The sequence below is a fragment of the Molossus molossus genome, unplaced genomic scaffold (genome assembly GCF_014108415.1).
Source record: "Molossus molossus isolate mMolMol1 unplaced genomic scaffold, mMolMol1.p scaffold_m16_p_9, whole genome shotgun sequence".
Classification (NCBI taxonomy): Eukaryota; Metazoa; Chordata; class Mammalia; order Chiroptera; family Molossidae; genus Molossus; species Molossus molossus.
The window spans coordinates 26,508,033-26,535,958 of NW_023425403.1; the positions used below are offsets into that span (position 1 = coordinate 26,508,033).

The window sequence follows — 27,926 nt, forward strand, 5'->3', positions numbered from 1 at the left end:
TATTTTATACATTAGAATCAAAGGAGGAGGCAGTGTAAGGAGGGTTACATGAAATCCAGTGATAGTAGATTAGGGAGGTGAGAAAAAAGCAAATTGGGGAAATCTCTGTGATGGATAAAGAGTAAAATGGAGAGATAAATACTTCTTTTACATTGGTGAGTACAGGATAGTTAACAACATTTACAGCACATAGAGATGGTGTGCTAGAGAACAAGACAACAATGAGGGGTTCTGTGGTTTTGAGTTCTGGTGGGATATTGTGCCCTGTGAGGTCTGGAAGAGGGGATTACTGACATTCCAAAGGTATGTTATTATAGATGCAAAATGACAATAGACAGGCTCAGTTAAAGTAAAGATTGACCTTTGTCATGAAAGATACTGGCCTAGGATATGACTGCCCACTATGACTCGCTTTAGTTAGGAAGTTTTAATTTCAAATCATCCTGCGTGGTTACTTTAGGTCTTTGCATTTGCAAGGCTCCCCTGAGCTTATCAGGTTTAGTATGTGCCCTCCTTTTCATACATACTGGTCAAATACTTTCTGGAATATCTTTCAATTTGGGTTTGGCTGATGTTTTCTTTTGATTAGACTTTGGTTATGAATTTTTGGGAAGAATTCCACAGAGATGAAGTAGCTTTCTCATCACATCATATGAAGGGTTAAATGATATCAACATATTACTAGTGGTGTTAACCTTATTAGTCATCTAATTTCTCCCCTGTAAAAATTACTATTTTCCTTTTCCACATCCTGTTGTTTAGAAGTAAGTCACTAAATCCAGTCCACATACTCAAGGGGAGGAAGGATTCAAGCTCTACCTCCTGGAGAAAGGTGAATCAAAGATTTTGTGGCCATGTTAAAACTGCCACCACAACAAATATTTGGGGGGATATACTTTGAATCTGTGTAAGTAGCCTGTTCTTTTCTCAAGTTTCACTCACTACTTTTATCATTTATCACCAACCATTTTTATGTTTGTTTGTTTGTTTGTTTGTTTGTTTTTTAGAGAGAAAGAGAGAGAGAGGAACATTTCTCTGTTGTTCCAGTTACCTATACATTCATTAGTTGATTCTTGTATGTGCTGACCAGGGATCAAACTCACAACTTTGGCTTATCAGGACAATGCTCTAACCAACTGAGCTACCGGGCCAGGGCCCAACAATTTTTTAAATAATCTATCAATTAGTAAGTAATTCAGTTAGGTACTCCTTCAATTTTGTTGAAAACAAATAATTGAGAACCAATTGGGAAATCAAAATATCTACAAAATTTCAGTTCTGTGCCTGGAATCCCAGAGGTTTGTACACCTTGAGGCAATACATCGTAATAAGATTAGATGCAGGCTTGAGAGAAGTAGGCCTTTTTTTTTTTTTTTTTTTTTTTTTTGGTAAAGTGGGACAAAGTCTATCCTTGGGCAACTTTTTAGGAATTAGATTGTAAACACTGATTTCCTGAAAACTTTCCTGGCGGGAGTACGAATAGGGGATTGTATTCTTTGGTTTGAAGGCCATGGCTCTGAATAATTCCACTCCAATGATTTCACCTACCAACATTGTAGCTGATTCTTCAAGTTCTTACCGTGTGTCCATACCTGTTCCTTTCCCTAAGGACCAAGCTTCTCTAAACTCTTAAGCCTCCCAGCACCTGGCTCCCTAACTTCATTTCCTTCCTCTTACAATATTAAACGGCTTGCAGCTTCTAGAACACACAGTGCCTCTTGCCTCTCTCGCCTGGATACTCCATCCACATCCCCTCCCCGGCCGTCGCTTCGTAGCTGAGACTCTGGATTCAGATTGCTCTGGGCTCCTTTTTCTACAGGCCACTTGGAAACGTGCGCCAAGTGGCAGATCCTTAGGGCAGGCAATACAACAAACTGCTTCTGGGGCGGGGCAGCCAGTGCTCCTCTTTCTAGAAGACGTTCCCCACATTTAAAGGTGAGGAATGTTTGCAATGCACAGCACAACATTCAAGTCTGTAGGCAGCCAATGCTCTCTAGGCGCCTCATCTGCGCGGTGATTTCCTGGACACGAAAATGCGCAGCATCTTCCCCTGGGATGGGGGCAGAGCTAGAAGAAATCCCACTAATAATCCAGCTTCCTTTCACCTTGCTTTGCCAGTGGCTAGTCCGGTCTCGACGCCCCGCCCACTTCTGCCGGCCCGCGGGACCTTAAAGTGGGCCGGGAGTGCGCATTACTCAGGCAGGCGGTGGACCCACCCTGGGCCTTTACTGTTTGAAGATTATAGAGGCTGTCAGCAACTCGCGCGAGACGGATGTAGTATTCTCGCGAGAAGTCTAGGAGGCGGCCGTGATGGCGGCGGCGGGAACTGGATCCGGACCCGGAGTGGGTGCAGGACCCGGCCCAGGAGCGGCCGCAAATGCAACAGCTTCTGAGGAAGGGGAGACGAAGCCGGTGGGAGTGGCAGCAGCCGCTCCAGCCGGAGAGGGGACATCTGCTGCTCCAGCAACCGAGCCCGGTTCCGGAGAGGCCGAAAGCGGGTAAAACATCCCGCGGCCACAGGAGGACTCGGGGAGGGAGGCCCGCCCCTCCTGGAATCCCGCGGACCCGGGATCCCTCCTGCCCGCCCTTTCCGAACCCAGGCCCTGCAGCCAACGGCTCGCCCTGTCCCCTTCGGGATCGTAGTGCCACCCGCCGTTTGGCCCATTCGCTCTGAACTGGGTTTCAGGCTACGCCCCTTTCTGCACCTTTTAAGGTCCGTGGGAGCCTAGTTTCTGGTCCAGACTCCGGTCCTTGCACCCTGGCAGGGGGCTGGTAGCGCAGTCCTCTGGCAGGAACTCCTCAAATATCCCAGAGGAGAAACCACTTTGAATTGCCAGGCTGGAAGAAGTGGAGGTCCCTCCGAAACAGTGGGAGAGCTGCGCGACCGCGAAGCTCCTCCCGGACCACCAGTTCCATCCCCTGTAGATTTGTCTGTAAGGGCGGATTAAGCTTCCCTGTGTCCCATGGGCTGCGTCTGTCGGAGCCACATTCTTCCTAACCCAGGGAACCTCAAGCCTGAGAATGGACTTAGCTGGAAAAGCTGAGTGTGGAGTTCACCACTACTTTTGATCATTATCTTTGGGAATAGGAGTTTTGAGGTTTTTCTTGAAAATTTTTACTTGAGTGCTTTCATTATCTTGCAGGGATGTAAACTCTGTTGATGTAAGTGGCGGTTTAGAGACAGAATCCTCAAATGGAAAAGATACACTAGTAAGTATTTCTTTATGAATGCTTTGCAAGGCTAAAATAGGGCTTGTTTTTTAAGTTTTTAAGCGAGTCATAAATACAGTCAGATCAACTGAGTTGATTCTCTAATTGTTCTTTGGACACAGGAAGGTGCTGGGGATACTTCCGAGGTAATGGATACTCAAGGAGGCTCTGTGGATGAAGAGAATGGCCGACAGTTGGGAGAAGTAGAGCTGCAGTGTGGGATATGTACAAAATGGTTCACAGCCGACACCTTTGGCATAGATACCTCGTGAGTATTTTTTGTAGTCTTTGTAAGAATCACTTTGTAAAATAGATCTCAGCATATTCAGAGATTGAATAGTTTGTAGGCAAATATAAACGTATAGTTTACCCTGTGTCTTCTAACCGTTGTTCAGTGGGTAGTAGGATTTGAATCAGGAATTGTTTTAATACCCTGAGCATGTTTTCTTCTACCGAGAGCACTGCCCTAAGAAGTACAATGATAGGTATTATCCCTGCTTTTGAGCTTACAGTCATTTTGAGACAAAACTACACTTACAGAGTATTATATAAACAGATTTGAGACACTGTCATTTAAACCTGGTATTGGGTGTTGTGGATTTTGAGGAAAGAGTTGGTGTATATAGTGGACAAAGCATGATGTCAAAATTTGAGATGACTCTTCATGCCTGAGCCATCCTTTCTTTAGCTTTTGTTTCTAACTCACTCCCTTTGGATATCCTGAGTTCTCTCCTCAGCAAAACCTATTTCCAATCTTTTACCTCTTCTAGTAAATTAAAAGCATTTTATGACTGAGTGAGAATGAAAGGCTTCTTGCCTTATCAACAGCTAGCTAGTGACAATTACTGACTCACTGTCTTTGGTAGTAAATGCACTGCTGGCTCTCTGTGATGTTCCTTATGGTCCATATTATACAAGTAAATTTAGACAAGACTATCTCAAAATAAGGCTACATCAATACATTAATTTCTTTGGGTGGGATTGTGAAGAAATACCCTCATTTGTGTTGAATGTTTTCTAGTTAAAATGGGTTTTAGAAATGCTAATGTTCCAGTTAACATTTGACTGGTGACAGGATAGAATGTTTACAAAAGAAAAGTACTGAAGGATCAGGAAGAAATAATTGATCTTAGTAGAAAGATCTATCTACAGGGAAAATAAAGGAGCTAAGCAAACCTTGTAACAAAAAAAGACCTTAAAATCTGGCCACTTTGGCCAAATAGGGTTGGTTTGAATAGACTGGACCTAGGAAAGGAAATTTACCAGGAGCGATAACTTGGAGCAATCCAGGGAAGAATCAAACCATTATAGAGTTTTGGTAGAGACCAGTTTGTACCTGAATTTGAGAAGTTACACTAAGGCCCAACTAAGTGGGACAGTTTATCTTCTACAGCTGAGAAGAGGAAGTGAGCTAGCAGGGTATGAAAAAGGCTGCTTTAAACACCTGATTGTATTTGAGTTGAATAACTATTTACCTACCTCTGGCACGGAGTCTTTGCTTTGCCATCTGTAAATGAGTTTATCACAACAGGCTGTTTTAACAGAAGGGGTTACAGAGAAAAGTAAAGGTAAGGGTACTCAGTCTTAACATTTATAAGAATGTTTCTCAATTCCCTGAGTGGTGGCAATGAAAACACACTTGAGAACCTTCTTTGTGAGGCTACCTTAAGTAGTTTCAGCAGAGTCCAAGATAAACCTGCCATTATTTTTATTTCTTTTCTTCCAATTTAAACTGATCTTTTGTTTTTCTGTTACTTTCCTTTTTTCAAGATTGAGTTCTCCCTATACTTTTTTTTTTTCTTTATTGATTTGAGAGAGAGAGATAGAAACATCAGTGAGAGAGAACATCGGTTGGCCTCCTCCTGCATGCCCTACACTGGGGATCAGGCCCACAACCTGGGCATGTACCCTGACTGGGAATCGAACCAGCAACCTCTTGGTGCATGGGTCGACACTCAACCACTGAGCCACACCGGCTGGATGGTTCTCCCTATACTTTTCTACTCATCCAGTACAAGCACCACCACACCACTTTCTTTCTCTAATGTATCAGTTTCTCAGTCTTTGCCTTAATCAGTTTCCTTCCACTGGCTTCTTCCTCTCTTTTCTTCAAACAGGTTAAGTTTTTTCTTGTGCTTGATCTTCTCTCTTCGGGAGATTTCCCCTTTATGATAACAAGCTGTCTTAAGTGGTTAGAACTCCTGTCACTTCCTGTCCACCCAGTCCCAGCCCCTCCATTTAATAAGCCACCCCGCTTTCTGGTTTCTTTCTTTCTACACTTGCTTGTCACTTTCATTTTTATTAATATCACTCTAGGTGAAGCCTTTTTACCTTCTGCAGGGGTTGCTACAAAAGCTTTTTATGTATATTCGCTTACTCTAATCTGTTTCTCCATTATCCATCCTGTTACTAAACTTATCATTTTAACCATATCATTTCCCCTTCAAGGACTTCTCATTACCAAGAGAAAAAATCTAATTTCACCTGAAGGCCTTGTACTTCCTACCTTTCAAGACTTTTTTTTCCCCTACCAAATCGTCTCTCCTAGACAAACTTGTTAATACCAGTGCCACCCACTTTACACTTTCCCTGCTCCACACATAGTTCACCTACAGAAAAGAGAAGTGACTTATCTTCCCAAATCTAGTTCATAACTTATATCTTGGAAAACTCTCCCCTCTTTCTTTTTTTTTTTAAGATTTTTAATTGATTTTTACAGAGAGAGAAAGGGAGACGGAGAGAGAAACCTTCTAAATGCTGAATTATCCACAATGGTGGATAATGTCTTATTAAGTATTTGTGACAGAAAAATGTAGGTATTTGTAAAAACACAGGCCTTGCTTTGATTTTGGTGACCTTTTTAACTTTTTTTTTTTTTAAATCCTCACCTGGGGATATTTTTCTGTGTGTCTTCAGATAGAGTGGGAGGGAGAGAGAAAGAAACATCGACATGAGAGGGACACATTGACTGGTTGCTTCCTGCATGGCCCTGACCAGGGCTGGGGACGAACCGCAACCGAGGTACATGCCGTTGGCCGGAATCAAACTCAAGACTCATTGGTCCATGGGCCGACCCTCTATCACTGAGCCAAACTGGCCAGAGCAACCTTTTTAACTTTTAAGGTTATATTAATATGTTAATATATTAACACTGCTGTATAACTTTCACTGTTGTTTTACTTATCATAAAGAAGCGTGTGTTCAGAAATTCACTAAGTTGTACAATTCGGCTGCCCTACAGATCCTGTCTACCTTTCATGACCAACTACAGTTTTCACTGCAATGTGTGCCATCATAGTGGGAATACCTATTTCCTCCGGAAGCAAGCAAGTAAGAACAAAATACTGCAAAAGAATTGTCCTCTAGTTAGCTGGGAAGAAAAAGGATTTGGACTTAGCAGAAGAAGGAAACCTTTGCCTGGTAGCTGGTAAAAGTTGCATTGGGGTTTAGCTCTGAATAATTGCTGCTCATTTCAGATCAGATGATGACTTTATTTCTGGTTAATTTGTAGACCATAAAGCTGAATATTCTTTTGGTAATAAAATCTAGTAAAGTTTTTCTACCTTTTTATTTTTGATAGACTTGAAGGAAATGTGCCTTAGTGCTTTGGCCAACCTAACGTGGCAGTCCCGAACACAAGATGAACATCCGAAAACCATGTTCTCCAAAGATAAGGTAGAGATACCATTAATGTAACTGCAGTTATGCCAAAAAATCAGGTAGATCGCCTACATAAAAAAGAATACTTTTCCCCTGATTTTTATGAATATATTACTAGATTCGGTGATTGTTCTTATTTCATTTAATTTACTAACTTCCTAATGTGTGTACATTATGTCACTTGGCTTAGCTATTAGTGGGATGAATCATTAAATAGTTTTGGTTGGCTTTATAGAAGCTAATAACTGTCTAGCCCACAATTAATAATCAGATCGTGAGGTAAACTTTCTCAGCCTAATTGAACTAGATGCCATCACAGATTTTGTCATGGGGAAAGGCAGCCAAATTACACAGGTCTTTTATTAAAAATAATTATCTTTTATTACTATTAAACTGGAAAAACACGTAACTAAAGTCAGGATTCAGAATTAGATGATTATTCCATCCATGAGTCCTTACTGTGATTCATGGTAAGAAATATGAAAATTAAGTAAATTTGAAAACAGTAGAGTTTACTTTGTGACCTAGTATACATTCATACTTACTCACTTTCATTTAAAACAAACAAGGTTCATCTAACAAGGCTTATCCGCTGATCTTTTCCTTCTACACGCTGACATTTTCTGTTCTAGTCTATAGAATAAGTATTTTTTTGTTTTTTTATCCTCACCTGAGGACATTTTTCCATTTTTTGTTCAGATAGAGTGGGAGGGAGAGAGCGGAAGAGAGAGAGAGAGAAACATCGACACGAAAGGGACACATTGAGTGGCTGCCACCCGCATGACCCCTCAGGGCCGGGGACAAACCAGAACCGAGGTATATGCCCTTAGCGGGAACTGAACCCGGGTCTCTCCGGACCACAGGCCGACGCTCTAACCGCCGAGCCAAACCAGCCAGGGCTATAGAATAAGTTTTGACCTCTAACCAACTAATAGCTTGCAACCTGCAATTTGAAAGACATTAGTATGGGATGTGTAGTGAAATCAACATAGTCAGCATCAGACTTTGGCAAGGGTCTTTTCTATGAAACAGAGAAACTAGGACTTAATCCTATAAGCTGCAGGAGTCAGCAGAGGCTCCCCTCCACACCTCCTTTTTTCCCTGCATTAAAAGTGCTTTATTTAGCCCTGGCCGGTTTGGCTCAGCGGTTAGAGCGTCCGCCTGCGGTCCGGAGAGACCCGGGTTTGGTTCCCGCTAAGGGCATGTACCTCGGTTGCAGTTTGTCCCTGGTTGGTCGTGTGGGTGGCAGCCACTCGATGTGTCCCTTTCACATCGATGTTTCCCTCTCTCTCTCTCCCACTCTGTCTGTACAAAAAATGGAAAAATGTCCTCGAATGAGGATTTAAAAAAAAAAAAAAAGTGCTTTATTTATTATTTTTTTTAATCCTCACCCGAGGACATTTTTCCATTTTTTGTTCAGATAGAGGGGGGGGAGGGCAGAGAGAAACATCGACACGAAAGGGACACATTGAGTGGCTGCCACCCGCACAACCAACCAGGGCCGGGGACAAACTGCAACCGAGGTACGCGCCCCTTAGCGGGAACCAAACCCGGGTCTCTCTCGACCACCGTCCGACGCTCCAACTGCTGAGCCAAATTGGCCAGGGCAAAAGTGCTTTAAAATGCCCCGAAAGATGTGGCTCAGTTGGATGAGTGTCGTCCCATGCACCAAAAAGTTGCTGGTTCAGTTCCTGGTCAGGGCACTTGCCTAGGTTGGGGGAATCCATCCCCAGCAGGGGTTGTGCAGGAGGCAGCTGATCCATGTTTCCCTATCACATTGATTGTCTCTGTCTCTCTCTCTGTCTCTGTCTCTCTTTCTCTCTTCCCTCTTCACCTTCCCTCCCTCCCCACCTCTTTTCCCTTCCTCTCTCTCTAAAATCAATAAGAATGTATGTTTTAAAAGTGCTTTAAATAGAGTATGCTACGATAGACTTTTTTTTCTCTTAGTTTTTTTCCCAAATTATTTTGAAATTTTCAAATATACAGAAAAATTCAAGTAGTCCAACTAACATCTGTTTATTCTTCACCTAGAATTGCCAGTTAATATTTTGCTACATTTTCTTTATCTCCCCTTATCTATATTTCCCTCTCTGCTATATGAGACTAAATTATAGACATTATACTTACCCAGCATTATCTCATAACCACAGTACGGTAATCATTCACAAAAAATTTAATGGTGATTCAATACAACTATCTAATATATATAACTTGTTTTGTTTTTTAAACTTTTTATTTATTTTTATTATTTTGTTTAATGTTTTTATTGATTTTTTTTTTTTTTTTAGGGGGGAGAGAGAGAGAGAGAGAGAAACATCATTGTGAGAGAAACATCAATCGGCTGCCTCCTGCATGCCCCCTACTGGGTATTGAGCCCACAACCTGGGCATGTGCCCTGACTGGAAATTGAACAGGGACCTCTCAGTCCATGGGACAACACTCAGTCCACTGAATCACACCAGCTGGGCTAAGGTTTTTGTGTGTGTGTGTGGTTTTTTATTTTAATTTAAAAAAAAAATTTTTTTTAATTCTCACCCGAAGATGTGTTTGTTAGAGAGAAAGAGAATCACTCTTGTGAGAAACATCAGTTGATCGTCTCTCACGCACACCTCAACCAGGATTTAACCTGCAACCTAGGATCAAACCCACAACCTACGTGTGTGCCCTGACCAGGAATGGAACCTGCAACCTTTTGTTATATGGGATGATGCTGTAACTAACAACCAACCAGCCAGGAATACAACTTGTATTCTTTTATATGTTAGTGTACAGGGGTGGGCAAAGGTAGGTCCCTCCCCAGCCAGACAGCTCTGCTCCACTTTGCACTACTTAGATTGGCTCCCTCTGCTCCCCTCTGGTGAGACATCTTTGGTGTTTCAGAAGCTCAGCCAAGGAGAGAAAGTCTTCAGTGGAAAGGAAAAGTATGCTCTCAGAGCCTGAAGGGAGCTGGCTTATATGAACAGAAGTCCCTGCCACTGGTCCCTGATTGTTCTGTCCTCGTGCAGATGAGGACTCCAGATCTTTGCAGTTTGATTGGTCCAAAAGGCACTGCCCTAATTGGTCAAAATAGAGCTGCTCTGCATCGGCCTGCAGACCCAAGAGTCCTGGGTTCGGTTCCTGCTAAGGGCACGTACCTCAGTTACAGTTTGTCCCCGGCCGGTTGGGGTTGTGTGGATGGTGACCACTCGATGTCTCTCTCACATCGATGTTTGTCTCTCTCTCTTTCTTCCTCACTCTTTCCCTCCCGCCCTATCTGAAGATAAATGCAAAAATGTCCTCAGTGAGGGGAAAAAAAAAAAAATAGAGCTGCTCTGGATGGTCTGAGCTGCACTGTTCAGACTGCATGGGGAAAGCCTCAGTCCTATTGGCTGAAGTAGGGTTCCAGGAAACCTTTATAAGGGCTGGCTCAGAGGGCAGGAACACAGGCAGGCGGGCACTGCAGGCCTCTCCCTGAAGTGCAGTTTGCATGAGAGACCTTGCGTAGAAAATGGCTGCTGGACTTTTTTTTTTTAAATTTAAGCCCAGTTAGCCACCAGGTGCTCTTAGTAGGTTTCTTCTTTCTCAGAGTTCACGGCATTTATCTGATTGTTTCATCATGGTTAGGTTCAGATGAAACATTTACAGCAAGATTATTATGTGGGTAATATGTGTGTTTTTCTATGAGTCACATCAGGAGGCATGTCAAGATATTGGTTTTATTATTGGTGATCCTAAATTTGACTGTTTGAATAAAGAGGAGGTATCTACCAGATTTGTCAATTATAAAGAAACCTCTCTTTTTCTAATGTGTTTTTATTGATTTTTGGGGGGGATAGAGATAGAAACAGATGTGAGAGAGAAATATCAATTGGCAGCCTCCTGTACGACCCCTACTAGGGATCGAGCCCTCAACCCTGGTGTCTGCCCTGACTGGGAATTGAACCCGGACCTCTCAATCCATGGAACGATGTTCAATCCACTGAGCCACACGGGCAGGGCAAGAAACCTTTTTTCTTTGTAGTTAAGTAATCTGTGGCATGATACATAGAGATTGTATGAATGTCTTGTTCTCCTAATCCTTTCAAGCAGTGGTTTTAGCAACCATTGATTATCCTAGCTTGCAGCAGTTAATAGAGTTGGTTGTAAAACAATACATTTAATGGTTGCAATTCTTCTGTGAAGTTTTTGTTTATATATCTTTTTTTTGGTACGTGCCCCTAGCAGGAACCGAACCCAGGACTCTCCGGACCACAGGCTGACGCTCTAACTGCTGAGCCAAACCGGCCAGGGCCTTTTTTTTTTTTTTAAGTATCACTATGGATTTCTGGATAGTTTTTTTTCAAGACAGAAACTGCAGTGCATTCATTCATTCATTCACTCACTCACCCAAGGATATTTTTCCATTGATTTTTAGATAGAGTGTGAGAGAGGGAGGGAGAAAGAGAGAGAAACAAATATTGATGTAAGAGAGGCACATCAGTTGGTTGCCCTCTGCACAACCTGGGGCTGGGGTTCCAACCCATCACTCTTTGGTCTATGGTCTGACACTCTTAACCACTGAGCCAAACCAGCCAGGTGGATTTGTGGGTATTTATAGTTCATTATTGGATTTAGGGTTTCTGATGCTCAGATCTGACTAGTGTAGTCCCATCCAGCTGACTCCTGAAATTTTTGATACGTTCCTATAGTTTTTGAACTCTTCCTTACTTTCTGGAACAGCAGAATATTCCAGGCCTCCCTTGTACTTTCCCTTCTGCAATCCTGGTTCCTTTTAGTAAAGATACAGTGTTCACTGAACCAACTCCAGTGGAAGATGTTAGTGGTGGACTCTAACTCTGGAAGAATGGCCTAGAAAGGGGAAAGTAGATATCAGAAGATGGAGCTCATTGTTTTAGTCATGCAGGCTAGAACTGGTGAGGACCACTGTCGGGGCAGTGGGGATGGAAAGGAGGCCTGATTAGTGAGAAGTTTCTGAAAATTAAAAATTCATTTGGTGATTGGATGTGAAGGTTATACAAGAAGAGTTAAGGTTGACTCCATGGTGTCTAGCTTGTGATTCTGGGTGATAGGTGATTCTAGTATTAACAGCAAGAATAAAAACCTACAGAGCAGATTTGCGAGGTAAGATAACAGAATTCAGTTTTATTCACAAGAATGTTGAGAAGCCTGTGGGATGTCCTGATGGAGATGTCTCAAGCAGGTAGAAACAGGAGCTCAGGAAAGAGACTTAACTTTGGAGTCATCTTTCAGATGACAACCAAGATAATTCAACTGGATTGTAAGCTCTGTTGCTAAGATTTGTATAGACTTGTTTGAAATTTCCCACAATCTATATGTTGTTTGCTTGCAGTTGTAGATTTGTTCAGTCATTAAGACTAAACGTGGGTTTTTCTCTTGATTATGACAAGGTCTTGAAAATGTAGTTTTCTTTCCTTTTTTTGTGAGCATAACTTTGAAATTAGTTATAAATGTCTTAATGTATTTTGTTTTAAAAATTAGGATATCATACCATTTATTGATAAATACTGGGAGTGCATGACGACCAGACAGAGACCTGGGAAAATGACTTGGCCAAATAACATTGTTAAAACAATGGTGAGTAGATGAAAATGACTGGACTCAACATTTAGGCTGTGTTCTCTGTTTAAGTTAAATTCTCTTTGGTCTCATTGAAATAATGTTATGACAAAGAAAATGAAAACAACTTAGTATTAAATCTTGCAGAGTACCATATAACTAACTGTCCATCTTAATAGTTTTTACACAAAATCAGTAAGTTGTGTGTTGTATCTTACTGTGCCTGCATCACTTTTTTATTTTATTTATTTATTTATTTTTTAATCCTCACCCGAGGACACTTTTCCATTTTTTTTTTTTTTTTTTTTTTTTAGTCCTCACCCGAGGACACTTTTCCATTTTTTTTTTAGTCCTCACCCGAGGACATTTTTCGATATTTTGTTCAGATAGAGTGAGAGGGAGAGAGAGAGAGAAACATCGACGTGAAAGCGACACATCGAGTGGTTGCCACCCACATGACCCAACCAGGGCTGGGGACAAACTGCAACCAAGGTACCTGCCCTTAGCGGGAACCAAACCCGGGTCTCTCCGGACCGCAGGCCGATGCTCTAACCGCTGAGCCAAACCGGCCAGGGCCATTTTTCCATTTTTTGTTCAGATAGAGTGGGAGGGAGAGAGAGAGAAACATCGACGTGAAAGGGACACATCAAGTGGTTGTCACCCGCACAACCAACCAGGGCCAGGGACAAACTGCAACCGAGGTACGCACCCTTAGTGGGAACTGAACCCGGGTCTCTCTGGACCGCAGGCCGACACTTCAACCACTGAGCCAAACCGGCCAGGGCTTACTTTTATATTTTTTTAACTACATTTTTTTTTTCTTTATTGATTTTTAGAGAGAGGGAGAGAGAAATAGAAACATTGATGAGAGAGAACATTGATTAGCTGCCTCCTGCATGGCCCCCACTGGGAGTTTGGCCCACACAGCCTGGGCATGTGTCCTGACCAGGAATCAAACCGATGACCTCCTGGTGTGTGGGTCGATGCTCAACCACTGAGCTGCACCGGCTGGGCCTGCATCACTTTTTTTTATGACACTGAAACCTTTGTCCACTACACTCTTGCAAGTATAATTTTATACTGAAATTGGAGCAGTTTTTCCTTTGATTTTTAAAAAAACAAATAACTGTTCTAAACATTGCTGTCCTGAGAATTAAAGAGCACCTGGGGAAGAAGCAGCAGCAAGTTGTCAGCAATCCTTATCTCTGTGCAGTGCAGGGAGAGGTGGGGATTATGGAGGATTCTGGCTCTCTTTATCTTCACTTGATTTTAGAGAGAGAGAGAAAATTCAGTTGGTTGCCTCCCATAAGCTCCCCAGCCAGGGAATTGAACCCACTACCTAAATATGTGTCCTGACAGGGAATCGAACCCATGACTTTTTTGGTGTATGGAACAACACTCCAACCAACTAAGCTACCTGGCCAGGGCTGGCTCTCTCACTTTTTTAAGTTTCACTGTTTGAATTTTTTGATGATCATGTATTAATTTTTTTTTTTTTTTTTTATCCTCACCCGAGGACATTTTTCCATTTTTTGTTCAGATAGAGTGGGAGGGAGGGAGAGAGAGAGAAACATTGACATGAAAGGGACACATCGAGTGATTGCCACCCGTACAACCCATCCAGGGCTGGTCGGGGACAAACTGCAACCAAGGTACATGCCCTTAGCGGGAACTGAACCCGGGTCTCTCCGGACTGCAGGCTAACGCTCTAACCGCTGAGCCAAACCGGCCAGGGCCATGTATTAATTTTTTAATTGGAGAGAAAACAGTACTGTCTTTTCGAGATTATACCTAAGAATTAGAGTTGGTGGTTGATCATTCATTCATTGAGTACTTCTTTTCAGTGTAAAATTTCAAGTAATAATAAAATGCTGTTTTCTTTTAGAGTAAAGAAAGAGATGTATTCTTGGTAAAGGAACACCCTGATCCTGGGAGTAAGGACCCAGAAGAAGATTACCCCAAATTTGGACTTTTAGATCAGGTACATTAATATGCTTTATATTCCCCTCTTGATTTGGGATCACTTGGGGACAGGAATCGGGTTTTGTTTACATTTGTGTGTTTGCTATATATAATGCACTGCCGTTACATGCCGGTAACACGGTGGGCTCCAAATAAATCATTATTGGCACATGTGGAAAGATACAACACTAACCTCAAACCAGGAAACTAGTGTTTTAGTTCTGGCTGTTCCCCAAAATGTTACTCTATGCATATTATTCTTATATTTTTTAAGTTTAGTTTCCTCACTTGTAACGCAAATATGCCATTCCAAGTTATTTTGAAGTTTTTGTTCTCATTTTTTTCTTAAAAACTTTTGTTATTGTGAAGAAAAATTTCTTGTGAAGAATTTCTGTTGCATCCAGCATAACATGAAGAAAAAGAAAATTTCTACTCTTGTTCAGTGGCAAGGGTCACATATGGCATCTCAGGAAATCAGATCTTCCTAAAATGTTTGATTTGCCAGCCTTGAAAAATTCAAAATTTCACATAGAAATTTAGGTTTTTGTCTTGTCTTGTAACATGAAAAGATCTGACTACACTAATCCTGAATTCTTCCAGGGAGCCGAGTAAATGGGGCTTAGGCAATCCAGTTTGCTGTTGCCCACCATCACCCCTACTCACTGGTGATTGCCATTTCTAATCATTTTTTATAACTTTTATGTACAGAAAACTCAACAGTGCACACTTTGCCAAGCTTGGTGGCCAGTTCCTTAGCCCTGGCCTTTCCCAGCTTGGCAATGTGAGCCACCTACTCTGGGCCCAGGATGTGGCGATGGATCTCATCTCATTTGTCGTTGTATTGGGTCTGGATAGCTTCCACCAGGTTAACCCGAGCTCCTTTGTCTTCTGAGTTAACCTGGATGAAGGCAGTGGTGGTGCAGGTCTTCCTCTGAACTAGACACCCAGCCTGACCTTCCCCTTGATAATGCAGTGGGGAACCCCCGTTTTACGGCACAGGGCAGGCGGGAAGACAACCACCGCAATGGGATCCTTATTGTGTGTAGTCACTAGCAGCTGAGCTTTCTTGTTCTCCACCAGGATGGTGACTGTGTTAAGCCCTACTCGAAGGACAGGTGGCCTCTTGGTAGGGACATCCCTTTGCCAGCAGCTTTTTTCTCAGCCCAGGACAACAATCTCTGCTTCTCTTGCTTTGTCTCTGGTCTGTACTTGTGGGCCAGCGTAAGCAGTTGATTAGCTGTTTGCAGTCCAAGACCTGGGTGAACTGGTTAATGGTGGGAGGCACTATCAGATGCCTACAGAGAATAGTCCTTTGCTGCTGCAACAGAATGTAGCAGGGCCTTTGACAAAGCGGATGAGGTCCCTTTTGACCTGGATGTCTGTCCAGTGCCAAAATCCTTGGGCCTTTTCTGAAACTGGATTTACTACCTCCCTAGTCTCCTGCTGCTTCACGACAGCAGGGTCCAGCACCACCTTCTTCCCCTTCGCCTTCTTTCCTTTCAGCACCTTTGGCAGTGGGAGGAGAGAGAGGAAAGGGAATTGTCTTATCATTCTTAAACCACTTTGATTGTTACACTTGACAAGTCTTACTTGCTGATCCCTGAAACATCCAAGTTTGGGACATCCAAATTTCAGACTCTTTAGGATCGTCAGGTTCCCTTCCCATTCTATTAGAATTTCTTCTGGTTTCTTTGAGCATTGCCAGGTTGGTTTGATTATATAGCCTCCTTATTGTAATTGAGTATTTTTCTCTCTAGGATCTTAGTAACATTGGTCCTGCTTATGACAACCAAAAACAAAGCAGTGCTGTGTCTACCAGTGGGAATTTAAATGGTAAGTGTTGTCTCATTGATCAAGTATCTGTAAGGTATTGAATCCATATGTGCCTAGAACTGGGCATTCTTTGGGTTGACTCTTATCTGGATATTTACCAAGATGCTTTAAAGTCCTAAATTCAATTTTTAGGAGCTAGCCAAGGTTGTGACAGATGGTAGTGGAGGAGAACTCTTTGGCACTTTACACCACAGTTTGGTCTTAAACAGATGTAACATAAAGGTATAATTTTAAGGTTAGATTTACTGTGTTTACATTAGACTCCCCAATTGTATCCTTATAACCATTTAGATTCAGTTGTTCTCCATTCTTTTTTCCTTAACTGAGCTATTATTTAACAAACTTCTTATACCATCTTCTAATTTTCTTGCCCTGGGACTTTAGCTTATTTGCATGATAGCATTTTCTGTATCAATCACCCACTATAGCATGCTTTTTCTTTCTTTCTTTTTTTGTACGTGCCCCTAGCGGGAACTGATCCCAGGACTCTCTGGTCCGCAGGCCGATGGTCTAACCACTGAGCAAAACCGGCCAGGGCTAGCATGGTTTTTCTATTGGTAACTCATCTAATAGCAGAAATGCCCTTCATTACTAATGATAATCTAATGAGATTTGGGGTTGCTGGGTGGTGGCTAGCTATTCATCAAACACATCGCATCATTAACTTGTTTTTTTGGAGTGGTAGCATCTTAATTATGTAATAATTTTCTCTTACTAATATTCCAAGATTGAAAATAGCTAAGGGTATTGTTTATCTTTTTACACCATTTTTTTCCCCTCCTAATTGTTAAAATTTAACAAATACATAGTGCCACTTCTGTTGTTACAGGTGGAGCTTCTTTTGGAGGTGAATTCCTCCTCTGTCTTCTTTCAGCCTCTCAGACTTAAGTATTTTGTGGTTTGGAAAGTGCTTTTGCTGAGTTGTGGTAGAAGCTATAACTAAATTAAAAATTAAAGCATTGTGAAAATGGTGGCAGTAGCACTTAATATGAAGCAGTAGTTCCAGTTTAATGTTAGTAATTAAAAGCTTGTCATATTCTGCCTAACACGGCCAGAATTGTTTTGTGCAAGATAGATCTAAAATTTCTCTCTTAAAATAATTTAAACGCAAATGATAATAAAAACCTAAGTTTTTTGATTAAGGTAACTCAAACTAGAGTTATTGATGTTGCAACAGTTTAACATTAAATCTTTTATGAGAAATAGGAATCACACCTGATGTGTTCATAAAAGGAAGGTCTGCATAAATCTGGTCCTGAGTATGCAGAATATGACCCGCCCTCAACATCTTGATCTTTTTTATTGCAGCAGAACTGCTGATAATTTCTGCGCTTGCCCCAAATTAAAATACAGTACTATATGCAGTTGTTTACATAAAGGTGTTTTCCTGCAGTTCAGGGACATTTTCTAGAAGACAAACTAATTCAGAGGAATGACAGCATTGGACAAAAAGTTTCAAGTACCTATTTCAGAAATACATGAGGTAGTATTTCTTGTGGCCTTAGTATGTAGCTAAATGTTTTAAATTAAGTATGTAAATTATCTTTTAATATTTGCTCTTAATTCCACAAGTCAGATTAGTTGAACTGAATTTTTTGCATTGGCACAGCCCTAATAATTGTAAAAATTGCCTACTAAATTTAAAGCGTTCTTGCTTAAGCTTGTGTCATGCGCAACCACAGTAGATAACCCCAGTAGGAGCACTGGAGAGAAACACCTTTTTAGTACTTCTGTTTTTGTTTTCTATGTCTGATGTACTTTTGTCTGTTGGATATTCAAGTTAAGTGCTTTTGCAGATATTGTGCCTTTATTGTGTTTATGAGATATATCATGTGTAGTTCAAGCAAGCGAACATCTACTTATAGTGAGGATATTCTCTCTTTATGGATGTTTGTGTTGACTTGAATGGAAAAAAAGCTTTATCCACGCAGTTGTTTTTAGCTGTGGGTGTTCGGAATCTGAATGAGGGAAAATGCATTTGTGTCACATCCTCAGAAAGTGTCCTGGTATTTACAGTTCACTAAGAAGGGAAGGTTGAAAATGGAACACAGGTTCATTTGAGCTTACTGCCAGAACCCAGTGTTCTGGGCTGTGAGACACTCGGCACATTAATTCAGAACCAGGATGAAATCCAATATGCTTTGGGGAAGGAAATCCTCCTGTGGTGTTACACAAATGCACGCTGGGAGTGTTAGTCCCCATGGAATTTGTGTCCACGTGGTACTTTTGTCACAGCTCATAGAAAGTGATCTGCCTTCTCTTCAAAGGGGGAATTGCAGCAGGAAGCAGTGGAAAAGGAAGAGGAGCTAAGCGCAAACAGCAGGATGGAGGGACCACAGGGACCACCAAGAAGGCTCGGAGGTGGGCAGAGAACACTCACCTCCATTCACCGCTCTTAGAGTATCGTTTGGTTCTGGCAAAGTCTGTCAGAGGAAAAGAGCCGTATTTTTCAGGAGCTCAAATGTATAAGAAATGTATACGAAAAACTTACTATCTGTCCATTTTTCTCAAATCTTGAGCACTTTGAGGAGTAAAATAACCCCAGGCTAGGTATCCTGATTTATAAACTTAGTACTACGTGAACCAGCTACAGGGCGGTACTCTGTTGATTTACCTGGGGAGTCAAGTGCTAGTAAGGCATTTTGAGAAAGGCTTAATGGAGGAGAGAGTGAAACCAATATTGAACACTGACTCCTTACATAAACTTTCTGCCTCTTCCCTTCACTTTGTTCAATATTGAGGTATTGAAATCCTGGTCATTTCTTATTTAGACAACAGATAGTAAGTGTTTATATTGCTGGGTTTCTATTCATTAGTTGATAGTAATAAATCCACTAAGGGAAATCACCTTCACTACTTCCTCTCTTCTCTGTGATGTACTGGCTCAGTGAGTAATTAACCAAAACTACTTTGCTGCCCTGGCTGGTTTGGCTCGGTGATTAGAGCATCTACCTGCAGACCAGAGTCACTGGTCTGATTCCCAGTCAAGGGCATGTACCTCAGGTGAGGGTTTGATCCCTGGCCCAGTGGGGGTCATGCGGGAGGCAACAAATTGATGAGTCTCTCTCACATCGATGTTTCTCCCCCCACCCACTCTAAAAACAAAAACAAAACAAAACTATTTTGCTAAATAAAGCGAATCCTTTTCATTTCTGTTTTACCAGCAGAGGGCACGATGATCTATTTAAGTAATGAAAAGCATTTCTGAAGTAGCTTGTGTTCCAGCTGAAAGAGTTTTTATACAATTGAAGGCCGTTGAGCTAGAGGGACTTTTAGTTTCTTGATTTTATTTTTTCCTTTCTGCAGTGACCCTTTGTTTTCTGCTCAGCGCCTTCCCCCTCATGGCTACCCCTTGGAACACCCATTTAACAAAGACGGCTATCGGTATATTTTAGCTGAGCCTGATCCCCATGCCCCTGACCCTGAGAAGCTTGAACTCGACTGCTGGGCAGGAAAACCCATTCCTGGAGATCTCTACAGAGCCTGCTTGTACGAACGGGTTTTGTTAGCCCTACATGATCGAGGTATGTAAAGTATTCATGTTCATGTGCGACCCAATGTTACCCTGAACTACTGTCGTCAGCTTTGTCCAGTCTAGAAGTAGACATACATGTCAGTGTATAAGCACTGCTCCACACCCCATCTCTGGGCTCAGCCAGAATGTGCAAGAAATAATTTCCTTTTTTGTCTCTTCCTGTATGCTCTAGCCATTATATAGATAATATATGTGTACACACACACACACACACACACACGCAATACATACATAATACACATATATATGGTTTATTAAAACTTTCTATTTTGAAGTAATTTTAAACTTACAGTAAAGTTGCAAAAACTATAGTTTCCATGTATTTCTCATTGAGCTTTCTAATGGTAACATCTTATACAACCATAGTGTAATGATCAAAACCATGAAGTTAACATTGGTAAAAGCTATTAATGAAACTAAAGACTTTATTTAAATTTCATTAATGCCTCTTTTTTAGGATCTCACATGGCATTTACTTATTTCTCCTTAGTTTCTTGCAGTCATCAACAGTTTCTCAGTAGTTGCTTGTTTTTCATAACCATAACTTTTTAAGTGTATTGATTAGTTATTTTATCCAATATTTCTCAGTGAAAGTTTGTCTTTTTCTTATAATTAGACTGAGGTTATGCTTTTTTTCTTTTTGGAAAAACACTACAGCCTTGGCCATTGTTGCTTAGTGGTTAGAGCGTCGGCCTATACTGAAGGGTCACGGGTTCAATTCTGGTCAAGGGCACGTACCTAGGTTACAGATTCGATCCCTGGCCCCAGTTGAGGCACATGAGGGAGGCAGTCGATTGATGTGCCTCTTTCACATCCCTGTTTTTTTCCCCTCTCTTGCTCTCTCCCACCTCCTTCCCTCCCTCTACTCTCTCTAAAAATTAATGGAAAAAATATCCAACCGGTGTAGCACAGTGGTTGAGCATCAACCCATGCACCAAGAGGTCACCAGTTCGATTCCCAGTCAGGGCACATGCCCAGGTTGTGGGCCCAATCCCCAGTGGGGGGCATGCAGGAAGTGGCCAATTGATGTTCTGTCATCATCGATGTTTTTATCTCTCTCCCCCCTCACTCTCTTTCTAATATCAATAAAGAAAAAACTTTTTTTTTTTTAATTCCTCAGATGAGGATTAACAAAACACTACAACCCTGGCCATTTTGGCTCAGTGGTTGGAGCATCAGCCCAGGGACCAGAGAGTCCCGGGTTTGGTTCCCACTAACAGCACATACCTCAGTTGCTGTTTGTCCCCAACCCTGGTTGGGGTTGTATGGGTGGCAAGCAGTCGATGTATCTTTCTCACGTCGATGTTTCTCTCTCTCTCTCTCTCTCTCTCTCTCTCCTCCCCCGTCTCTTCCTCCCACTCTATCTGAAGATAAATACAAAAAAAATGTCCTCAGGTGAGGATAAGAAAATTAAAATAAAATAAAATAAAAACACTACAGAAACGAGTCCTCATTGCATCATCTCATGGAGTTTATGATGTCAATATATCTTCGGATTTGCCTATGTTGATGATCATTTGGTTAAGTGGTTTCTGCTGGCTTTCTGTACTCTCTTTCCCTTTGTACTTAATAAATATCTTGGGGAAAGATACTTTGAAGCTATGCAAATAACTTGTTTCTCTGTAAAGTTTTGCATACCGATTTTAGCATCCATCAGTGGATCTTGTCTTCAAGGATTGTTAATGTGTTTGCCTGATGATTTTTTATTTCTTCCCTTTTCCATTTATTATTCACTTGATTATATCAATATGGACTCATAGATATTTATTCTGTGAGTATACTTTATTTTGTTGCTGAAATTATTCCAGCTTTGGCCATTAGAAGCTTCTTTAAGTTGTTTTTTGTGTTCTTTTGATAAGCATCATCTTTTTTTAGTACTTACCTTCTGGTACTACAGGGTGTTCCTGGTTCATCTGGTATTTTCCATGCCCCGGGCCAACTATTAGCTACTTCTCCAAGGAGCCCTGGCTCCTTTGATTGGAGAATGGTGTTCAGAAACCTTGTTTTTTAAGACTATTTGGTAGGTATGCTTACTGTTACTGGGTGTTGCTTCTAGCCTCTCTCAGAAGTAGAAAATATATGTATGTATACTGACACATACATACAAGGCTAGCTATACTGAGTTTACCCTGGTACCTTGGATTCTGAACACCACAGAGTTATTCCAGCCTTCCACATTTCCTTCTTTGTAACTTCTTTCTCCAATAGGAAGAGACCCTAACTCTGAATCTCTGCACTATGTTTACTTGTTTGTTCATTTCGAATATGCACAGAGTAGTTTCAGAATTGCTCACCCCTGTGAGAAACACTCACTAAGAGTGCAGCATTTGTGTACAGCTTTTTCTCTGTAGCCTTGCAGTTCCATCAAGATACTGTTGATTGGATGAGTTCCTTTCTTCCCCACTTCTGTCAGTGTGGTTATGTTTTCCATTTGTAATGCAGTTGGGTTCACTTGTTGGTCTTTGTGTGGGTTCTCCCATATTTTGGGGGTAGGGTGAGGGTGAGTATGTGAAACATTACTGTGGTTCTGAGAGTAGTACTAGAGGTTTACTCAGTGTGTCACTACCTTCTCACCCTTCCACCCTTCTTTGTCTCCACCACTTTCTCACCCATCCTATAGGTAACCAGTCTCTTTAGTGTCTAGTTGACCCTTCACGTATTTCTTCTGCACAAATGGGCAGATACATGTATATTACCTATTATCTCCTTTTGTTGCTGTTTTGTTTTTTGTTGTTGTTAATCCTCACACGAGGATATTTTTCCATTGATTTTTAGATAGAACAGAAGGGGGGGGCGAACATCGATGTGAAAGAGAGATACATCGATTGGTTGCCTCCCACACAACCCTGACCGTGGCCAGGGATCAAACTTGCAACCCAAGTGCATGTCCTTGCTGGTAATCAAACCCATGACCCTTTGGTCCTGGAGCCAACACTCTAACCACTGAGCAAAGCCAGCCAGGGCTTATCTCATTTATTTATTTAAAAAATATGTTTTATTGATTTTTTTTTTTTTTTTTTTTTTTTTTTAGAGAGAGAGGAATGGAGAGGGAGAGAGAGAAACATCGATGAAAGAGAAACATCAGTTGGCTGCCTTCTGCACGCCCCCTCCTGGGGATCAAGCCTGCAACCCAGGCATGTGCCCTGACCAGGAATCAAACCAGTGACCTCTTGGTCCATGGGTCAACACTCAACCACCAAGCCATACCTGGTAGGCCTTATCTCCTTTTTTTCATGAAGGGCAGCATACTAGAGATACTCTTGCATTTTGCTTCATGCAGTTACTCTAGATCAGTTAGTGCTGAGAGATCACCCTTTTCTTTTCTTAGCTTCATGATGCTCTGTTAGGTGGATGTACATAGTTTATTCAACAACTCGGTGTGTGGGCATTTAGTGTTTCCAGTATTTTGCAATCACAAATGAAGCAGTAAATAACCATGAGCCATATGTATTTTTGTACTGTTGGTGGTATATATTCAAGGTGGAATTGCTGGACCAAAAGTAAGTGTATGTGTAGTTTAGTTAGATATTGCCAAATTTCCTTTCAGGGGGTTGTGCTAATTTGCATTCCTACCAGCAATGTAGAGTGTTTGTTTTCCCATAGCCTTGCAAACAGAATGTGTTGACTTATATAGGTGAGAAATGGTATTTGTGTTGTTTTAATATGTATTTCTTTGAGTTTAAACATATTTTTTTCATGCTCAGGACTCCTTATCTCATAAAATACCTGTTTGTGTTTTTTTCACATTTTTCTGTTGGGATTTTGGTCCTGTCCTTGTATGTATTAGAGATATTCACCCTGTGTCTATGGAATGGGTTGTAAACATTTTCTCTTACTGGGTCAATTGTCTTCGACTTTAGGACTTTCTTAGTCATGTAAAACTCTTTTAAATATATAGTAGCTCTTTTAATGACATACTTTATTCCATTGTTAACAAATAACACTCATTATCCTTTAGAATATGAAACTGAATTTAAATTAACTGCTTTTAAAGGCGTATTCTTCATGAATTTTTGTTCTTTTTCTGGAGTATCAAGGCAAATTCCAGATAGCATATTCTTTTACCCTAAAAGTACTTTGTAAATCGTAAAGACCTTTATAAAAGCTACTTCGTGTCAATTTTGTATTTCTCCCAATAGACTTCAGGCAGCTTCTGGGGTGTTATAAACACTTTCAATGCTTTTTTCTCAGTTAAGTCTTAATTGGATTGGAGATGTTTGTAACACCTTTTATACCTTTTATACTTTTTTCTTCATTCGAAGTCACAATATCCCCTTCAATTGGTTTAGATTGGTCCCCTTATTTTACATAATGGCCTCATAGTAAGGTGAGATTCAAACCATTCACAAAGGTAGAGACATAAAGACAGTGACTTTACAAATATTCTTCACCCATATTGAACAGTTGTTCATATTTTGCCAGATTTGCTTTATCTGTTCCTTTATTTCTATGACTCTCTTTTTTCCTGAAATTTTAAGAAGTAAATCTCACCTTATATACTCTAAAAGTAAGCATTTCTAAAAAGTATAGGTGTTTACCACAGAGCTATCACATTTAACAAAAAATAATTCCTTGCTATTGTCTGAATTTGGTTCATAATTAGATTTTCTTAATTTTTCTCAAGTATCTTTTTATCTCCCCACAAAATACTTATTAATTACAAAGGGAAAGTAGTAATTTTGTGGTGGAAAAACCCGGAAGGCATCACCTAACCAGGTGATCAGTTATCATGACTGTTTTGACATCACGTGCTTCTGTACATGGTTCTCCGGGAGACTCAGCATTTCATCATAGGTGCTCCTGACAAAAAGCACAACCTGGATTTAAACAGGAAGAAACATCAGACAAATCACAGTGTGGGATAGTGAGGACTCTTTTTTTTTTTTTTAATGTTTTTATTGATTTTTTTAGAGAGGAAGCGAGAGAGAAATAGAAACATCGATGTGAGAGAAACATCGATCCTTTCAGTCTATGGGACAACGCTCAAGTCCACTGAGTTATGTCGGCCGGGCCTGAGAACCCTAGTTAAGTCTTCAAGAATGGTTTATTCAAATCAGGATTCAAACATTACAGTTGCTTGTTGTATTTTAGGGAATAAACAGTATAATTAATTTTAACTTGTCCTCTTAAATATAATCACATACAGCCCAGGTGATGTTGCTCAGTGGTTGAGCGTTGACCCATGCATCCAGAGGTCGCTGGTTTGATTCCCAGTGAGGGCACTGCCCAGGTTGTAGACCCGATCCCCAGTGAGAGGCATGTAGGAGGCGGCCAATCAAGTTCTCTCTCATCGATGTCTCTGTCTCTGTCCCTCTTCCTTCCTCTCTCTAAAATCAATAAAATAAAAATTAAGTGTGTGTGTGTATAAAATCAAATACAATAAAACTGGATATTACCTAACAACTTTCTTCTTCTCTCTTTTATCTTTGTTTTATGTTAAAATTTTTAAACTCCTAGACTGATACTTCATTTTGTTTTATTGGAGTGTAAGGGACTTGTGTCTTTGTGGCAGTTGTCTCCCAGTATCTCAAGTAAGTTGCAGGCCTTTGTTTTTATTTCCATCTCGGCAGCTCCCCAGTTAAAGATCTCTGATGACCGACTGACTGTGGTTGGAGAGAAGGGCTACTCTATGGTGCGGGCTTCTCATGGGGTACGGAAAGGTGCCTGGTACTTTGAAATTACGGTGGATGAGATGCCGCCAGACACTGCTGCTAGACTGGGCTGGTCTCAGCCGTTGGGTAAGATGGGGCTATAGTGTGGACACTGAAGCAAGTAGAGAGATATAAGACTATCTGGCTAAGTTTTACTACTTTGGGACCTATCCCATTATGGACATAAAATTTAATTCCTGAGGGTTTCGATCATTGCAATTCCTGGAATATTTTTTTTAATATGTTTTTATTGATATTTAGAGAGGAAGGGAGAAAGAGAGAGAGAAACATCGATGAGAGAGAAACATTGACTAGCCTCCTGGTTCATGGATCAATGCTCAATCACTGAGCCACACCAGCCGGGCAATTCCTGGAATATTTTTATAATTCTTTGCTTGTGAGAAATAGTTTGTTAGCAATTTTACAAAATTGACCCCACCCCACCCCAAAAGGTGGTATTTTTTCCTTTAGCAACCCAGAAGTTGAGTTGCAGTCCTCTGACTTCCTGCATATCTTTTTTTGGGATAGGTAACCTTCAAGCTCCCTTAGGTTATGATAAATTTAGCTATTCTTGGCGGAGCAAAAAGGGAACCAAGTTCCACCAGTCCATTGGCAAACACTACTCTTCTGGCTATGGACAGGGAGATGTCCTAGGATTCTATATCAATCTTCCTGAAGACACAGAGACAGCCAAGTCACTGCCTGATACTTACAAAGACAAGGTAAGTTTGTCCTCCTGAGATATTCCTGGGTTTGAAGGCCTGTGGCAGACAGTGCCTGCAGCTGTGGCTCCCTGTGATGCTGCCCCACCATTCATATTTTCCCCAACATTTCACTCTGAAAATGTTCAGACAAAACAAAGTTGAATTTGAAAGTCAGTGTGCAAATAACCATCACCTAAATTCTGTTAACGTGTTATCCATTTATTCTCTCTCCACCCACCCACCCAGCCATCTCCTTTTTAATTCTCATCCGAGACTCTTTTTCTGTTTATCTTCAGCTAGAGTGGACTGGAGAGAGAGACATAAACATTGATGTGGGAGGGACACATCGACTGATTGCCTCCCGCATGACCCCGACTAGGCTGGGGACGAACTGCAACCAAGGTACATGCCCTTGACTGGAATCAAACCCGAGACTCATTGGTCCACGGGCTGATGCTCTGACTGCTGGGCCAGACCAGCCAGGGCACACCCATCTTTCTTTAATGCACTTCAGAGAATATTGCAGATATCAGTCCCCCCCAACCAAGCTTTTCAGGATGCACATCACTAGCTAAGTTCAACCTTTGTGTAGTTTTTTGTCTACATAAACGAAATGTACAGAATTTACTCACTGAGTTTTCGTTTTGACCCAAACGTCTATTGAGACGTAGACTCTATCGTCGCAGCAGGAAGTTTCCTCATGCTCTTTCCTGGCCAGTCCCCAGTCACACTCCTATAGAGGCAGCTACCTCTATAGGTAAATTGTAGAATTTTTTTACCACATAAATTCTATTCGGTAGGTTTTACTTGTTCTTTATCTTATATAAATGGAACCTTGCAGTATGTTGTCTTCCATCTGAAGACTTATCATTTGGCATAATGCTTTTGAGATTCATCCATGTTGTCTGCATCTGTAGCTTGCTTTTCACTACAGAGTAGTAGTCTACTATTTAAATGTGCCACCACGTGTTATCCATTTTCCGGCTTTATTGAAAAATAATTAGCTTATATTCATTTTCCTGTTGATAGACACTTGAACTCTTTCAGGTTTAGGGCTGTGAACATTCTTGAACAAGTCTCTTTGTAAACATGTTTTTATTTCCTTTTTTTTTTAAGTTTTTCTTCATTGAGTTTTAGAGAGAGAGGAAGGGAGAGGGAGAGAGAGAGGTAGAAACATTGATGAGAGAGAACATTGATTGGCCGCCTCCTACATGTCCCCCACTGGGGATGGGGCCCACAACCTGGGCATGTGTCCTGACCAGGAATCAAACCAGGGACCTCTTAGTGCATAGGTCGACGCTCAACCACTGAGCCACACCAGCCGGGCTGTTTTCATTTCTTTTGGGTCTGTACCTAGAAGTGGAATTACTGGGTCATAGGGTAGTTATGTATTTATTTTTATGAGAAATTGCCAGACTCTTTCTATTTCTACCAACTGTATGTGATAATTTCAGTTGCCCCACTGTTGTGGTGAGTGTATATGTATCTGTACATGTTTCCTCATAAATCTTATTAGTAAAGGCCTTTTTGGAAAATGTTTAACAAACATGTGCCATCATGTACTTTATAAGAAGCACATAATTCAAAATCCAGCAAAGTTAACTCTGCAAAGATTTTTAATTTCTGTTGCAGAGCACGTGACTCAGTGCTGTTTGTGTGATGTTGATGCTTCAATGAGCCTTTTTTTCCTTTCTCTCGGTTTTCAAGGCTTTGATAAAGTTCAAGAGTTATTTGTATTTTGAGGAAAAAGACTTTGTGGATAAAGCAGAGAAGAGCCTAAAGCAGACTCCCCATAGTGAGGTGAGTCATGGTCCC

The 27,926-nt window shown here is 41.2% G+C and overlaps 1 protein-coding gene and 1 pseudogene across 2 annotated transcripts in view; one reads left to right on the forward strand and one right to left on the reverse strand.

The window, feature by feature from the left end:
- Positions 1-2,287: 2,287 nt before the first annotated feature.
- Positions 2,288-27,926, forward strand: part of ASH2L (ASH2 like, histone lysine methyltransferase complex subunit) — a 30,362-nt gene continuing 4,723 nt past the window's right edge. Inside the window, exons 1-13 of one of the 2 annotated variants that reach the window (XM_036250028.1) lie at positions 2,288-2,498; positions 3,144-3,210; positions 3,333-3,478; positions 6,452-6,540; positions 6,791-6,885; positions 12,349-12,444; positions 14,312-14,407; positions 16,146-16,221; positions 18,489-18,582; positions 19,528-19,745; positions 25,327-25,494; positions 25,936-26,129; positions 27,819-27,911. In XM_036250028.1, coding sequence (XP_036105921.1) covers positions 2,311-2,498; positions 3,144-3,210; positions 3,333-3,478; positions 6,452-6,540; positions 6,791-6,885; positions 12,349-12,444; positions 14,312-14,407; positions 16,146-16,221; positions 18,489-18,582; positions 19,528-19,745; positions 25,327-25,494; positions 25,936-26,129; positions 27,819-27,911 — 1,620 coding nt within the window. In that variant the 5' untranslated portion in view covers positions 2,288-2,310. Of the gene's footprint in view, positions 2,499-3,143; positions 3,211-3,326; positions 3,479-6,451; positions 6,541-6,790; positions 6,886-12,348; positions 12,445-14,311; positions 14,408-16,145; positions 16,222-18,488; positions 18,583-19,527; positions 19,746-25,326; positions 25,495-25,935; positions 26,130-27,818; positions 27,912-27,926 lie in introns of both variants that reach the window. The other variant, XM_036250027.1, reaches the window with a different exon arrangement.
- On the reverse strand, positions 15,071-15,939 carry LOC118622953 (annotated as a pseudogene).